The 17367-nt window shown below is 54.7% G+C and overlaps 1 protein-coding gene across 1 annotated transcript; it reads left to right on the top strand.

Moving 5' to 3' along the window:
• Positions 1-4494: 4494 nt before the first annotated feature.
• GALR3 (galanin receptor 3) lies at positions 4495-6613 on the top strand. The gene is made up of 2 exons (XM_030915802.1): positions 4495-4871; positions 5841-6613. Exons 1-2 carry the CDS (start codon positions 4513-4515, stop codon positions 6586-6588), a joined length of 1107 nt encoding a protein of 368 aa, XP_030771662.1. The 5' UTR covers positions 4495-4512; the 3' UTR covers positions 6589-6613.
• Positions 6614-17367: the final 10754 nt, after the last annotated feature.

Genomic DNA, 17367 nt, shown 5'->3' with positions numbered 1-17367 from the left:
CGCCCAGCGGTAGTCGCCGGCCGCCCACGACAAGCTGTAGGGCCACGCGGGGCGGGAGGGCTGGCCGTGGATCAGCTGTAAGTCCGCGTTCTGCAGAATCAGAGGTTCAGGGGACCGCTCCAAGGGCGCAATGTCCTTGTTCTCTGCGTCGCGCACGGCGTTCAGGGCCGCCGGCTACCAGAAGCGGCAGTAGGAGTGAATGGAGGAGGTGGCACTGGCCGCACCCAAGGTCTAGGCCCATTGTAGTGCTCTTTATGGCTGCCTGTTCCTTCCTCCACCTCCGCTCTCATACCAGCTTAGCGTTGCCGCTGCTGGGAGCTCTTTGCCCTGGCCAAGAAGGACCTTGTGGGCAGGAGGCTCCCAAGGGCCAGGAGTGCAAAGTCATGAATCTCACATGCCTTCCAGCCCGTTCCAGGGTTCAGGCATGCACATTCATCCAGGCTTCTGGGAGTCTAAGAGTGCATTACTTTCACTCAGTGGTTGCAGATCTGTCAAAGGTTCTAAAATCCCACCAAGCTGAGTTTCGCCATTCAGGGATCGTATAAGAGTCTACAATTCAGTTGTGCAATTCTATTCTGAATTATATTCAGAATTAATTCAATTCTGGCTGGGTGCGTGGCCCATGCCTGTAATCCCAGCACTTTGGGAGGCCAAGGGGCGGATCACGAGGTCAGGAGATCGAGACCATCCTGACTAACACGGTGAAACCCCATCTCTACTAAAAATACATAAACAAAAAATTAGCCGGGCTGGTGGCGGACTCCTGTAGTCTCAACTACTCAGGAGACTGAGGTGGAAGAATGGTGTGAACCTGGGAGGTGGAGCTTGCCATGAGCTGAGACCACGCCACTGCACTCCAGCCTGGGCGACAGAGCAAGACTCTGTCTCAAAAAAAAAAAAAAAAAAAAAAAATTATTCAATTCTGAAGGTTCTGAATTCAGGTTTGGCAAGTCTAGATCAGATTCCTAACAGTTTCAATTCCGTGAGACTCTGCTTCCAAAAACTGAGGATTTCTGCATCTGAAGAAGGTGACATCAGGCTTTAGAGAGGCACCTCTGAGCCCTGGTGAAAACCCCAGGGCCTTCGAGGAGGTAGTTCTGTTGTGTTTGTTTCTTTCTTTTTCTTTTTTTCTTTCTTTCTGTCTTTCTTTCCTTTTTTGTTTGTTTGTTTTTGAGACACAGTTTTGCTCTGTTGCCCAGGCTGGAGTGCAGTGGCACAATCTCTGCTCACTGCAACCTCCGCCTCCCGGGTTCAAGCCGTTCTCCTGCCTCAGCCTCCCAACTAGCCGGGATTACAGGTGTGCACCACCACACCTGGCTAATTTTTAGTAGAGACGGGTTTCACCATGTGTTGGCCAGACTGGTCTTGAACTCCTGACCTCAAGTGATCCACCTGCCTTGGCCTCCCAAAGTGCTGGGACTACAGACATGAGCCACCGTGCCCGGCCTTAAGGAGCTAGTTCTGAGCATCTACCCCGGCTCCTCCGGCCTGGAATGCAACTCCTGGCTCCATCAGTGCCCCTCACACTGTCTTCTCTCCCCTTACGCACTTCCCCTTGATGCTCCCCAACCCCACCTCAGCTTCTAAAAACACTACACTCAGTCCCTCCACCTCTCCCCTCCCTTCCTTAACTCACTGCAGACTGCCTTTTGCCCTCAATACACCTGTTTACCAGCAGCCTCCTCGTTGCTGAATCCAGTGTACCTTGCTCCCCAGGTGCTATCCTCCTTAACCTCCTGGAGGCATTTGGTCATGTGGTCCCTCCTTCTCCATGCAGTTCAGGCCAGAACTCCGTGACTGAATCACACAGCCATTCACCAAGACCTCTTCACCTCTTTGGCTCTTGCAGACGAGAGGCTCCTAACAGGTCACTCATCAAATCTCTCCCCTTTTGTCTATCCTTTTCACCCCGGGCCATAATATATATATATATATATATATATATATATATTTTTTTTTTTTTTTTTTTTTTGAGACGGAGTCTCGCTCTGTTGCCCAGTCTGGAGTGTGAGTGATCTCGGCTCACTGCAACCACCGCCTCCTGGGTTCAAGCGATTCTCGTGCCTCAGCCTCTTGAGTAGCTGGGATTACAGGTGCGTGCCACCATGCCCAGCTAATTTTTGTATTTTTAGTAGAGGCAGGGTTTTGCCATGTTGGCCAGTCTGATCTTGAACTCTTGACCTCAGATGATCCGCCCACCTCAGCCTCCCAAAGTGCTAGGATTACAGGCGTGAGTCACTGCATGTGGCCCATAACAAACTTCTTACAAAAGACAATGTGGGGGAAGAAAAAAATAAAATGTGCAGGTCATGTCTGTGCTCTAGAACCTTAGTAACTCCCCGTTGCTATCAGGTAAAGCTAGACTTTTTGGACAGGTACCTAAACCATCTGGGCTCCAGCTGGACTAAGGCCCTAGACAGAGCTTCTGGAGAAGGGTCTCAGGATGTGCGGGCCTGAGGGAGGAGTCTCTGTAGTCTGCCAAAAGGAGACTCAAGTCCTGGTTTCCCACTCCAGGAAACCCCAGTCAAGACTAGGAATCTTTTTTTTTTTGAGACAGAGTCTCGCTCTGTCACCCAGGCTGCAGTGCAGTGGCATGATCTTGGCTCACTGCAACCTCCACCCACTGGCTTCAAGCAGTTCTCTGCCTCAGCCTGCTGAGTAGCTGGAATTACAGGTGCCCACCACCACGCCCGGCTAATTTTTGTATTTTTTGTAAAGATGGGGTTTCACCATCTTGGCCAGGCTGGTCGTGAACTCCCGACCTCGTGATCCACCTGCCTCTGTCTCCCAAAGTGCTGGGATTACAGGCGTGAGCCACCACACCCGGCCTCTTTTTTTTTTTTTTTTTTTTTTTAGACAGTGTCTCACACCATCACCCAGGCTGGAGTGCAGTGGCGTCATCTCGGCTCATTGCAACTTCCGCCTCCCAGGCTCAAGCGATTCTCCTGCCTCAGCCTCCAGAGTAGCTAATTTTGTATTTTTAGTAGACACAAGGTTTTGCCACATTGGCCAGGCTGGTCTCGAGTTCCTGTCCTCAAGTGATCTACCTGCCTCAGCCTCCCAAAGTGCTGGGATTACAGACAGGAGCCACCATGCCCGGCCTAGGAACCCTTTCTAAACATGGACTGGAGCAAGAATGTGCAGGGATAGGGGATGGAGTCATCAGGCTGGGCCACGGGAGGTGGGAGTGCCAGGGACTGGCTGGGCCCTGGACACAGAGGGGTTAACTACAAAGCAAATCACAGAGAGCGAGATCAATGGGTTACTGGCTGCAGAGAGAGGAAAAGGCAGCAGCAACGCAGAGGCAGAGAAGAGCCAGGCAGAAGAGTCTGCCACCTGGGGGAAATCAGGGACTGAGGAGGAAGTGGCCAGTGGCTACTCCAGAGGGAGTGCCCAACTCTAGCTTAGCATAGGGGGCAGAGGAGAGGAGGGGCCTTAAAGGCGAAGGGCGAGAAGTAGAAGGCAGACCAGTACCTGCAGGGAGGCACCGACGGGCAGCTGCTGAACCAGGAGGCCCACCCAGCCCAGCCGTTCCACCCAGGATCAAGCCCACTGCCCAGGGCGAAGGTGGGTGTTGCCCATCCTGGGCTTTGGGGACCTACTGCATGCTGGGTGCTGGGGTGGGGGCAGAAATTGCCTTTCTTCCCTCCTCCCTGCCTGGCCCCCCTTTCCCCTAATTTGTCCCACCACCCCAGTGGTCCGAAGCCTGCAAGGGGATCCACAGGTAGTAGGAGACATGGGCTGTAGAGTGGGATGGCGGTGAGCATGGGCGCGGCGTGCACACACACACACACAAGCACAGGTTGTCAGAGGCACCACCTGTTACAGGCTCTCAGATGAGCACTCTAGCTTAGAAGGCAGGATATCAGGGTGGTAACAGCCCCAGAGCTGCCATTCTGAGTGTGATATTAGCCTCCCACGTCCCCTCTCTGGGCCTTGACTTCCCTATGTGCAGAGAGGGAGCAGTGTCCTACACGGTCTTCCCAGTTTTGCCATTGTGGTGATCTCACTATACTGAACTCTCCAATGACTCAGGGATGTTACCTGTGTTTTGCTGAGGTTACAGCTTGTAGTGAGAAAGCCCTGAACCCATGTTCCAGGTTCTCCCCTGAGCTTCAGATCCCCATTGAGAAGGAAAATATACCAGCTTCTGGGGTTGCCCCTCCCCCCATCGCCATATCTTCATCCTACTTCTCTTGTGCCTTCCCCAGCCTGGTGGGTTGGAAGTGTCCCTCAAATACCTAGGTAGCCTTGCAGGCAAGACTCTAGGGGTGTTCCTTACGAAACTGAGGAACTCTCACCCCTTGAACACCACGAGCTTGCTCACACAGTGGGACTCAGCGATGACTTTGGCTCTGCTCTCCCCTCCTCCATCTCCCACCAGCTTCCCGCCCAGAACACCTGGCCAGACCCAGGTCGGGGGAGCTAGATCCCAGGGTCAAGCAAACAGAACTGGGGGCTCTTGCCTGAGGACTCCAGCTTCTCTTCCCCAGGTGCCCATCTGATGGGGAGATGGCTGATGCCCAGAACATTTCACTGGACAGTCCAGGGAGTGTGGGGGCCGTGGCAGTGCCTGTGGTCTTTGCCCTAATCTTCCTGCTGGGCACAGTGGGCAATGGACTGGTGCTGGCAGTGCTCCTGCAGCCTGGCCCGAGTGCCTGGCATGAGCCCAGCAGCACCACGGATCTGTTCATCCTCAACCTGGCAGTGGCGGACCTCTGCTTCATCCTGTGCTGCGTGCCCTTCCAGGCCACCATCTACACGCTGGATGCCTGGCTCTTCGGGGCCCTCGTCTGCAAGGCCGTGCACCTGCTCATCTACCTCACCATGTACGCCAGCAGCTTCACACTGGCTGCCGTCTCAGTGGACAGGTGCGCTGTGCCTGGGGCCTGGCTGGGCAGGGCTGTGTGGGCGGGAGTGGGGGGAGGAGTTCTGAACAGATCCTCATTGGCCTTAGGAAGGAGAGAGTGGGGGACCAGAAAGGGAGGTGGGTAGGAGGAAACAAAAGCTCCCTGACCCCTCACAAGCAGCCTCTGGACACCTGCAGGGTATGCTTGAGGGGACTGTCCTGCCCTTCCCCTCCTCCACCATGAGCTTCCAGAGGACGCCTCTGAGTCTCAAGTGGCAGCACAGGGTCTGGCACATAGTAAGTGCTCTGTAAGCGCGATAGGAATGGCAAAAGAAGCTCACGAATGCGTTCATTAGTTTTTTTGGTGGTTGTTGTTTTGTTTTGTTTTTTTTTTTTGGATCTCGGCTCACTGCAACCTCTGCCTCCTGGGTTCCAGGGATTCTCCTGCCACAGCCTCCCGAGTAGCTGGGATTACAGGCGTGCGCCACCACACTTGGCTAATTTTTTGTATTTTTAGTAGAGACGGGGTTTTGCCATGTTGGACATGCTGGTCTCAAACCCCTGACTTCAGGTGATCCGCCCGCCTCGGCCTCCCAAGTGCCGGGATTACAGGCGTGAGCCACCGCGCCCAGCCCAGCTATTTTAAAACTGCCCACACCTTGCCCAGCTGTGCACACATCTGCTTCCACCGCTTGAAACTTGGGGTCAATTCCAGGCTCACTCTAGCTGATGACCCTGGGCAGGTCACTTCTCTGTGGGCTTCATCTGACGCACCATAAAATAATCCTAGAAATAACAACTCACCGGGATCGGGCCCTTGCTAGGTGCCAGGCACTGCTCTAAGCACCTTGCGCGTTCACACCCTTAATCCCCGCCACGTCCCCCACGGTTCACAGGAGGCGCATCGGGCCGTAGGGCACCGGCGCGGGAAGTGAAGCGGGCCCCTGCGGGAGAGCACCCGCCTACCCCCCTGACCCGGCGCCCTCCGCAGGTACCTGGCTGTGCGGCACCCCCTGCGCTCGCGCGCCCTGCGCACGCCGCGCAACGCCCGCGCCGTGGTGGGGCTGGTGTGGCTGCTGGCGGCGCTCTTCTCGGCGCCCTACCTCAGCTACTACGGCACCGTGCGCTACGGCGCGCTGGAGCTCTGCGTGCCCGTCTGGGAGGACGCGCGCCGCCGCGCCCTGGACGTGGCCACCTTCGTCGCCGGCTACCTGCTGCCAGTGGCCGTGGTGAGTCTGGCCTACGGGCGCACGCTGCGCTTCCTGTGGGCCGCCGTGGGCCCCGCGGGCGCGGCGGCGGCCGAGGCGCGGCGGAGAGCGACGGGCCGCGCGGGGCGCGCCATGCTGGCTGTGGCCGCGCTCTACGCGCTCTGCTGGGGCCCGCACCACGCGCTCATCTTGTGCTTCTGGTACGGTCGCTTCGCCTTCAGCCCGGCCACCTACGCCTGCCGCCTGGCCTCGCACTGCCTGGCCTACGCCAACTCCTGCCTCAACCCGCTAGTCTACGCGCTCGCTTCGCGCCACTTCCGCGCGCGCTTTCGCCGCCTGTGGCAGTGCGGCCGCCGACGCCGCCACCGCGCCCGTCGCGCCCTCCGTCGCGTCCGCCCCGCGTCCTCGGGCCCACCCGGCTGTCCCGGAGACGCCCGGCCTCGCGGGAGGCTGCTAGCTGGAGGCGGCGGGGGCCTGGAGCCCAGGGAGGGACCTGCCCACGGCGGTGAGGCTGGTCGAGGACCGGAATAAACCCTGCCGCCTGGTCTCTGCCTGTGTCCGTCTGTCTCGCTCCCCTTCTCCGAGGGTGGGACGCCACCGGGTCAGGGATGGGGCAACGCCACTAGCTCTCTGAGGAGCATTGAGTGGAGCGGCTTGTTCCCGCTCCACAATGGAGGACCAGCCCAGCGGACACCCCTGAGTGTGAAAATGGACAGCACAGCTCGCCCTCAGCAGGGCAGCCCCTAGACCCTGCTCATAGCCAGCCTGGCAGTCCCTCTGCCCATCCTTCCAACTGGGTGACACCTAGGTCCTGCTTCCTCCACCACCTCTTAACCACCCCCTTCTTGGTTCCAAGCGCAGTCCTAGGTAGCTTACCATCAACAGCTAATAAATGGCTAATATTTAAGTGAGACCAGGCTCTTGGCTCATGCCTGTAATCTCAGCGCTTTGGTAGGTCGAGGCGAGAGGATCGCTTGAGGCAGGAGTTCAAGGCTGCAGTGAGCTGTGATCACGCCACTGCATTCCAGCCTAGGCAGCAAAGCAAGATCGTGTCTCTAAGAATAATATTTATTAAGCAGGTACCATATGCCTCATGCTACATTTTTTTGTCAGAACAGCTTTGCAAATAGATATGATTAGCCCCCGCCCCGGTTTTTTTTGTTTTGTTTTGTTTTGTTTTGTTTTTTTAATCTTTTAGAGACAGAGTCTTCTCTGTCGCCCAGGCTACAGTACAGTGGTGCAATCTCAGCTCACTGCAACCTCCATTCCCCGGGTTCAAGCAATTCTCCTGCCTCAACCTCCAGAGTACCTGGGATTACAGGCGCCCACCACCACACCCGGCTAATTTTTGTATTTTTTGTAGAGATGGGGTTTCGCCATTTTGGACAGGCTGATCTCGAACTCCTGACCTCAGGTGATCCGCTTGCCTCGGCCTCCCGAAGTGCTGGGATAACAGGCGTGAACCACTGTGCCCGGCCGTTTAGCCCATTTTACAGATGTAGAAATCAAGGATCATAGAAATTTAGTGATTTGCCACACCGCCGGTGTTTGGCAGAGGTTGGATATAAATCCATGGCTGTCTAACTTTGTTTTTCTGTTTATTATATATTTATTTATTTATTTATTTATTATTTATTTATTTTTGAGAGAGAGTGTGTTGTCCAGGCTGCAGTGCAGTGGTGCAATCTTGGCTTAATACAACCTCTGCCTCCTAGGTTCAAGCGACTCTCCTGCCTCAGCTGCCTGAGTAGCTGGGACTACAGGCGTGTGCCACCATGCCCGGCTAATTTTTTTTTTTTTTTTTTTTTTTTTTTTTTTGAGACGGAGTCTTGCTCTGTCGCCCAGGCTGGAGTGCAGTGGCAGGACCTCAGCTCACTGCAAGCTCCGCCTCCCGGGTTTACGCCATTCTCCTGCCTCAGCCTCCCGAGTAGCTGGGACTACAGGCGGCTGCCACCTTGCCCGGCTAGTTTTTTGTATTTTTTAGTAGAGACGGGGTTTCACCGTGTTAGCCAGGATGGTCTCGATCTCCTGACCTTGTGATCCGCCCATCTCGGCCTCCCAAAGTGCTGGGGTTACAGGCTTGAGCCACCGCGCCCGGCCTTTTTTTTTTTTAAGTAGAGATGGGGTTTCACCCTGTTGGCTAGGCTGGTCTTGAACTCCTAACTTCAAGTGATCCGCCCGCCTTGGCCTCCTAAAGTGCTGGGATTACAGGTGTGAGTCACCACACCTGGTCTAACTTTTTCTACTCAAGTTTCTTCCTTCTCCACCTCTGGGGCATCTCCTCTTAGTTTCCACGGTTTCTCTTGGTTCTTCCTGATCCTTTTCCAAAACCGTAGCTCCCACACCTGACTGGGTGCCCTGGAAACCCCAGACCTCTTCCTTAACAGACTTCTGTTCCAGAGCTCAGGCCAGCCGGTCCAGACGGGCTTTACCTGGGCATAAAGTCATGGGTGCATTCCCTGGTCCAAACGCCTTGTGTTATTCCACTTGGTGCCCCTGGCTCAGGAGAACTGGGCCATGCGTGGCCTCCATTTAGCCTCCCAGGGGCTCCTTCCCTCCCTATCCCCACACACAGCTGGGGAAGTCTGGGGTGGTAAAAACCCAATAATTAACCAATAAATCAGTCTCAATGATTTCAGATCCACTCACCTCCCTCCCACATGCCCCTAATGTTACTAGCTTCTGGTCTGAGGCCTGAGACCCTGCAGCTTCCATGTCTCCCCAGCACACCTCTGGCTGCTGAGGCACCCTGGGAAGACCCCTCTCTGACAGCAGGCAGCTGCTGTGTCCCCATCACTGTTTGTCACCTGCTACTGACCCAGCAGAGTGGCAGCAGGAGGCTGAGACCCCCTCAAGAAGCAGCTGCTTCAACAGGACAGCACAGGCTGGGGCCAGGGCCTTTGTCTTCCCACGTGCCCAGTGCTCTTTCTCCCATGCCTCGGTGGAGGTTCTCACCGTGACTCAGGCTGCAGCAGTGAGGGTGTTTCCTGGAGGGCAGGGAGTGCGATCTACCCATTCCACAGCACACAGTATGACCATCACTGTTGCTCACGCCGCCTCTGTGCCTCACACCAACCCTGGCAAGCAAGGGACAGTAACTTCATGTTCAGAAGAGAGAGCTGGGGTCCTGCACACGAGTTAACTTGGCCAGAGTCAAGTAGCAAGCGAGTGGTAGGGCTGGAATTCCGGAGTGGGCCTGACAGGTGATTCCCAAGGCAGCCAGCCCTGACAGCATCAGGAAAACACCCTCAAGTGTCTGACAAAGTTCACTGCACCACTAACGGAGAGTGCCTGCAAAGTAGAACCCCAGGCCAGGTGTGGTGGCTCATGCCTATAATCCCAGCACTTTGGGAGGCCGAGGCAGGCAGATCACTTGAGCCCAGGAGTTTGAGACCAGCCTGGGCAACATGGCAAAACCCATCTATACAAAAAAGACAAAAAAAAAAAAAACTAGCCAAGTGTTGTGTGGTGGCGTGCATCTGTAGTCCCAGCTGCTTGGGGTTCTGAGGCAGGAGGATTGCTTGAACCCGGAGGTCAAGGCTGCAGTAAGCCGAGATTGCAGTAGCCTGAGTGACAAAGTGAGACCCTGTCTCAAAAAAAAAAAAAAAAAAAAAAGGAGAACCCCAACCAATGGGGACAGCCCAGCCCCGCACGTAGTAGGCATGTAACTGACATTTGATACATGAGGACACCCGGGCCAGAGGGGAAGGACATGACCTTCCCCTTCTGTCTTCCCTGAGCACCTGTCCTAAGTGAGGCTTCACCATCAAACAGAGATGGCGTGAGTCCAACATGGTCACTGCCTTCCAGGAGCTCTCAGTCTGGCTGGAGAGCCAAACACAAAAGAAAAAAGGACAGAGCTGAGACAGAAAACATGCGATTCTGAAAGGGCACAGAGGAAGCAGCCCCTGCCCTCCTGGGCAATCCCAGCAGGACCTCCAGAGGTGACTTTTTTACTTTTATTTATATATTTATTTATTTATTTACTTTTTGAGACGGAGTCTTGCTCTGACGCCCAGGCTGGAGTGCAGTGGCGCAATCTCGGCTCACTGCAACCTCCACCTCCCTGGTTCAAGCAATTCTCCTGCCTCAGCCTCCTGAGTAGCTGGGATTACAGGCACATGCCGCCATGCCCAGCTAATTTTTTTGTGTTTTTTTAGTAGAGACGTGGGTTTCACCATGTTGGCTAGACTGATCTCGAACTCCTGACTTCAGGCAATCCGTCCGCCTTGGCCTCCCTAAGTGCTGGGATTACAGGCGTGAGCCACCGCGCCCAGCCCAGAGGTGACATTTGACATGTATTTTCTTGGAGAAAGGTGGGGGAGGGGCATGCCAGGTGGAGCAACAGCCCGTGCAAGGCAGGGGACATGCAGGGCAGTAACTGGCTCCTGAAGCTGAAGCAGGGAGAGGTTGGGGCAGGGGAGGCCTGGAGGGCAGGAGCTTCATCCTTCAGGCAGACGGTGAAGCCACTGAAGGTTTTCAGGAGAGGAGGGGCCCTATCAGATGTGCAGTTCAGAAAGCCCCCAGGGCTGCTGTGTACAAGTTGAGATGGGGGCCTAGACTTGGCAGAGGACTCAGATCAGGTGGGTTCCCCTGGGTCCTTCTTGGAAGTGAGGAGACCGGTCAAGAGGCTGTTCTGTGAGCTCTGTTGAGGAAAGTCAACGAGGCCTGGCCTAGGACTGGGAAGATATTTTTGCCGTGGACTTGGCAGGAAGATGGATGGCCTGCTGCTGGGCTTGGGCTTGGTTCCCGAGGCTCCGAGGTTTGCTTCAGAGGGCTAATGAAACACTTGGAAGACCAGATGGTCGTAATAATAATAATTCGGGAGAGAACTGTGTATCCAGTAGAGCCCAAGGCAGGCAAGAGGGTCGGAGTGGAGACTGAATGACTCCTGGCCACTGCTCCCCAGAGCCTGACAGAACCCTCCTGATCTGAGCCCCCTGCCAAGTGTAGGGCTGAGCCTGGGGCAGCCCTGGGGACCTGGAAAGCCACTTTTCTTAGTTGGAAGGAAGTTTGGATTCTATAACCTTCTTACCTTCCTGTTTGTGCAAGCCTCTTAAGAAGAGGCCTAGGCCGGGCGCGGTGGCTCAAGCCTGTAATCCAAGCACTTTGGGAGGCCGAGACGGGCGGATCACGAGGTCAGGAGATCAAGACCATCCTGGCTAACACGGTGAAACCCCGTCTCTACTAAAAATACACACACAAAAAAAAAACTAGCCGGGCGAGGTGGCCGGCGCCTGTAGTCCCAGCTACTCGGGAGGCTGAGGCAGGAGAATGGCGTGAACCCGGGAGGCGGAGCTTGCAGTGAGCTGAGATCTGGCCACTGCACTCCAGCCTGGGCGACAGAGCGAGACTCCGTCTCAAAAAAAAAAAGAAGAGGCCTGGCTGGATCACGAGGTCAGGAGATCGAGACCCTCCTGGCTAATACAGTGAAACGCCATCTCTACTAAAAATACAAAAAGTTGGCCGGGCGCGGTGGCTCAAGCCTGTAATCCCAGCACTTTGGGAGGCCGAGACGGGCGGATCACAAGGTCAGGAGATCGAGACCATCCTGGCTAACACAGTGAAACCCCGTCTCTACTAAAAATACAAAAACTAGCCGGGCGAGGTGGCGGGCTCCTGTAGTCCCAGCTACTCGGGAGGCTGAGGCAGGAGAATGGCGTAAACCCGAGAGGCGGAGCTTGCAGTGAGCTGAGATCCGGCCACTGCACTCCAGTCCGGGCGACAGAGCAAGACTCCGCCTCAAAAAAAAAAAAAAAAAAAAAAAAAAAAAAAAAAAAAATACAAAAAGTTAGCCAGGTGTGGTGGCGGGCACCTGTAGTCCCAGCTACTCAGGAGGCTGAGACAGGAGAATGGCATGAACCTGGGAGACAGAGCTTCCAGTGAGCCGAGATTGTGCCACTGCACTCCAGCCTGGGGGACAGAGCGAGACTCCGTCTCAAAAAAAAAAAAAAAAAAAAAAATTAGTATTTAGGGGGTCTGGCGCAGTGGCTTACTCCTATAATCCCAGCATGGAGGCCAAGACAGGTGGATCATGAGGTCAGGAGTTCGAGACCAGCCTGGCCAAGATGCTGAATCCCTGTCTCTACTAAAAATACAAAAAAAAAATTAGCCAGGCATGTGGCACACACATGTAATCCCAGCTACTCGGGAGGCTGAGGCAGGAGAATCGCTTGAACCCAGAGGTTGCAGTGAGCCAAGACTGTGCCACTGCACTCCAGCCTGGGCGACAGAGCAAGACTCTGTCTCAAAAAAAAAAAAAAGATTTACTCTTTAGGGAGCTCTTTCTGGCTGCCCAGGTAGGCTTTCATGGGGAGGAAGTACAGAGTGTGCAGACTGGAGCAGAGAGACCAGTCAGGAGGCTGGTGCGAGAATCCAGAGAAAGACATAGAGGCACTGGAAGTGGTGGGGAGACGTGGACAGACGGGTCAGCCATTTAGGAGGTACAATTGCTAGGACTTGGTGACTGTTGGAGGGTAAGGAGGAGAGAGGTGTCCCAGATGACACCCCGGATTTCTGGCTTGGGCTATTTGGGGGTGGCAGCGGGGACAACTTAGGGGGGCAGTTTTGGGGGTCATGGTGGGGGTACCCACAGAGTAGTGGTGTACTCTGAGTACGTGCCACCTTTCAGGCCTGTGTCTGGAACTTATGCCTCATCAGTTAGAGATTGAAGATGGAGAAACTGAGGCTCGAAGAGTAAGTAGCTTGTCCAAGATCACAGAGCTAGCCAGAAACAGAACTGGGGTTTAACTCAGGTTTGTCTGATTTTGGTTCCATGATGTTTAATGGAAGTCGTGGGAGACGGGGCAGGAAGGAATTGGTTGAGGGGGAGGGAGGAATTTGAAACGTGCAAAGAAGGTGACCTCCTCATCCCCCTCACCCCACCCTAGCAGCCACAGTGGCAAGGCTGCAACTCAGTCCTGCAGAGAGCAGGCAAGTTAACCAGTCTTCTCTGCCTGGGGCTGGCAGGAACAGCGTCATCTGTCAACTTCGAGGTGTGCATCTGGGGAAATAAGCACCAATTAATGGCCCTGAGGTTTCCTATTCATGAACACCAGTTCTTCAGCCCTGACGTAGGCTCATTTGTGAGCCACTGGCTGAATACAAGATGGCATGAGGCCAGAGGGAGAGGCTGAGCAGGGGGTAAAATTGCTTCTAGCTCAAGAAGATCAGACTCTGATTTATTGAGGCATCTGTTTGGTGCCAAGTTAAGTGGCCCAGGCTCTGTGTAGGGGGTGAGGTTGAAGCAGAAAGGGTGGGGAGGGGCAGGGTGCCAGGATTAGGCTGGAATATCTGGGGGTGCTCTGAGGCTCCCCAAGTTCCCCTCGCCCTGGTTGGCTGTGGTGCCGGGAAGGGCACTGGCCTGGGCATCTGATGAGCCTCAAGGGCAACTCTGAGAGGCGGCTGATGCAGGGGCTAAGGCAGAGACTCTGGAGCCACGCTGTTGGCTTTGAATTCAGACTACTGCGCTTGGCAGCCCTGACCTCTCCATGCCTCAGTGATTTGCTCAGCTGAGCTCTGTCTGAGCCAGGTGTCATTCCAGGCACTGCGGATCCTCCCAGAGGGAAACCTCCCCAGTTGCTCACTGTCTGCCACCAGCTTCATGAAATGTCTCACTGGTTTTCTCAGGCAGATCCTTGTCTCTTTTGACGCCCTCATAACCCAGCGGAGGAGGCGCGACTCAACTGCCTCTGTCCCTCTGGGTGTGCTTCACTGCCAAGTGTATCTGTGGATACGGGCCATCCTCCTGGGCTTCCAAAGCCAGCTGCTGCCCTCTGGGCACAGGGACAAGGAAACACTGTGGGCCTGGAGCCCTGGTCTGGGGCATCTGGCAGGGCTCTTGCACTTCTCTGAGCCTGTTTCCCCACGTGGAAAGTGTGCGGATCGAATCTTCCTGTGGGCACTGAGGGCTCAGTGTTAATTTGAGAGCCAGCATGGGGGTTCAGCTGTCATTTCCCTTCGGCCCCACAGTTGGAGGGAAGCAGGGACTTTGTTCGGATTATCCTAGGTTTCATTCTAGCTTCCTGCCTCAACGTGGGCTCAGCATCTGAAGTAGTCTGGGGAGCAGGTGGCCCTGGTGGGAGTAGGGGCTTTTTCCCAGACTGAGGTCACACCCAGAGCCAGAAACCTTGGTGCCTGCTCTGGGCTAAGGATGCATCTGGCCCCAGGGTGCAGGTAACTGCCCACTTTACCTGGCTTCTGCGTGCCAGGGCCAATCTTCAGACCTCGAGACTTCCCAGCCTGTCCCACCTCCCTCTCTGGCCAGGTTCGAACCCTCCCGGATCCAGTACTTTTTCCAGACCATCTCGTGGTTATCCTCCTTCCCTGTGGCCTGGCTCATGCTGCTCCCCCTACCCACTCACCAAGACCCTCAAGGACCACTCCACACCCAGCTCAACCCCATCCCCCTTTATAGTCCCTTCTCTTTCCTCAGGTGACCAGCTGCATATCTTGGTGCTTAAGACGTTCCCTGTCCCTGGGAATGCCCTGCTGGTCAGAGACCAAGGCATTCACTTGGTAAGGCCCATCGGTTTCTACCAACTGTGTCCCAGGAGCACTGGGGACATTGCACTTTGGAAACCTGGCAGAGAGGATGCTAGACTTGGGCTGGGCCCCACTTGCCAGCTGTGTGGCCTCAAGCAAGCTACTTTCTTTCTCTCAGCCTCAATTCCTGCATCTCTAAGATAGGGAAAGAGAGCAATAAATAACACAGGCTACCTAACACTTTCTTCCAAACACTAAATCAAAGGGCTTGAATAAAGTCCCTGCTAGCACACAGTAGGGGCTCAACAAATGTTGCCCTCTGTTTTAGGAAACTGGTTGGGAGAAGGTTCTAAATTTCGGGAATGGTAAAAACAGCATGGACTTTGCGGGTAGATCCAGGTTCCAGCCCCAGCTGCTTGGCTGGGTGACCCTGTTTCGTCACCTACAAAAGGCAGCAACAAGGCCCTTTTTTTTTTTTTTTTTTTTTTTTGAGATTAAGTCTGGCTCTGTCGCCCAGGCTGGAGTGCAGTGGCCCGATCTCGGCTCACTGCAACCTCCACCTCCCAGGTTTAAGTGATTCTCCTTTCTCAGCTTCCCAAATAGCTGGGATTACATGCACCTGCCATCACAGCCAGCTAATTTTTGTATTTTTAGTAGAGATGGGGTTTCACCATATTGGCCAAGCTGGTCTCAAACTCCTGGACTCAAGTGATCCACCTGCCTCGGCCTCCCAAAGTGCTGGGATTACAGGTGTGAGCTACCACGCCTGGCCAAGGCCACATATCTTATAGAATGGTTGTAAGGATCTGTATTTCTCTCCAAGCGCTTCCCACTGTTTGCCAAGTGAACAAGGGCAGGGAGCTTGTCCTTTCGTTCCCTGCTGTCCTCCCACCTAGAACACTGCTTAGCACATAGCAAGCATTAAGTCAATAAGTCAATACTTCTTTATTTTTATTTATTTGTTTATTTATTTTGAGATGGAGTCTCGCACTTTTGCCCAGGCTGGAGTCAAGTGGCTCAATCTTGGCTCACTGCAACCTCCGCCTCCTGGATTCAAGCGATTCTCCGGCCTCAGCCTCCCAAGTAGCTGGGATTACAGGCATGCACCACCACGTCTGGCTAATTTTTGTATTTTTGGTAGAGACGGGGTTTCGCCATGTTGGCCAGGCTGGTCTTGAACTCCTGACCTCAGGTGATTCACCCGCATTGGCCTCCCAAAGTGTTAAGATTATAGGCATGAGCCACCTTGCCTGGCCCAATATTTCTAACGTGAAAGAAACGCGAAGTATAAGGCAAAGGATCCTAACCCACAAGATGAAATCAACAAATGTGAAAGTTTCTTCTTCCTGCCATCTCCTAAGCCTTCCTCCCCACCTCCCTGACTGTTCAGTGATTCCCAGAGAAGCCAGCAACCAGCCGAACTCACCCCTGCAAGGACAACCTCAGCTGAGCTCTCTATCTGCCCTGGCCCATGGCCAGCTCAGGGACCACTGAGCTCTCTATCCCGCCCAGTCCAGCCAGCTCAGGGACCACTTGGGTGTTTTCTGACTCACTCTAGTGTCTGGGGTCAACTTTATCTGGCTGGCTCTTCAGACACAATTGGGGTTACAGGAAATATCCTGGCTGGAAATGGGGTGAGGCAGATTAGATTGGCTGTCTACATGGCTGTCTGGCAAGTGTTTGATGACTGACCTATAAGCCACCTTAGTCAAGCCTTTGGTTCACTATCTACATGGCCAGGAAGGGAGTAAACAGTATACTCTTCACCTCTGCCAGGGCCAGTTCTCCTAGATCCATGGCTCCAGGGATGGAGGATGCTTCAGGAGACACAGGCCTTGCTTCCCAGCTGAGGACTGTGGGTCATCTCAGGGCAATTTCACAGCCCCAACATGCCCCAGCTCTCAGCTCTGCAAATACCAAGCAGCCTGCCTAGGGGATGCGGGCTCAGGAGTGCCCTTGGCAGGCCCTCACCTATCTGCTCCCACAGCTCTGTACCAAGAGTTCTAACCTTTTTGTTTGTTTGTTTGTTTGTTTTTGAGATGGAGTCTCGCTCTGTCGCCCAGGCTGGAGTACAGCGGCCGGATCTCAGCTCACTGCAAGCTCCGCCTCCCGGGTTTACGCCATTCTCCTGCCTCAGCCTCCCGAGTAGCTGGGACTACAGGCGCCCGCCACCTCGCCTGGCTAGTTTTTCGTATTTTTTTAGTAGAGATGGGGTTTCACCGTGTTAGCCAGGATGGTCTCGATCTCCTGACCTCGTGATCCGCCCATCTCGGCCTCCCAAAGTGCTGGGATTACAGGCTTGAGCCACCGCGCCCGGCCAAGTTCTAACCTTTTTTTAGTGTGGAGCCTGCTGAGAATGAGAATAGGAGCTGTGGACCCTTTTCCCAGAAACGCATGTGCATACTCTCCACACAAAACTTTGCACCACTTCGGGGGCTCACACCTCCCTAAGGGCTCGCTAATTGAACCCCTTGGGCCTGAGGTTGAGAAACCTTGCCTCAGTTCTTCCCCAGGTGATCAGCCCGGGGTGAGAGAGGAGAGGCCAGCAAGCAGGACCCATGAGAAAGCCCCCTTCCTGGAGTTTGAGACCCGTTCCCTTCTGCCCCTGCCTCTCTGTCCTGGACTCCTCCCTGTTCTGCCCCACTCCTGGTACTATGGCCATAGGGAGCTGTGTTTGGGTACAACGGCAACCCTGGGCCCAGACAGTGTGCAGGCTCACCTGGAGGGGATCAGAGTAACATGGCAGGAAGTGAGTGAAAAGCCGCTCCAGAACTGCACCTCTGCCCCCCATGTGACTGGGGTGTAGTTCTCCCTTACCTCCCTCAG

This window comes from Rhinopithecus roxellana, chromosome 13 (genome assembly GCF_007565055.1).
Source record: "Rhinopithecus roxellana isolate Shanxi Qingling chromosome 13, ASM756505v1, whole genome shotgun sequence".
Taxonomy (NCBI): domain Eukaryota; kingdom Metazoa; phylum Chordata; class Mammalia; order Primates; family Cercopithecidae; genus Rhinopithecus; species Rhinopithecus roxellana.
This window is presented reverse-complemented; position numbering and strand designations above follow the sequence as displayed.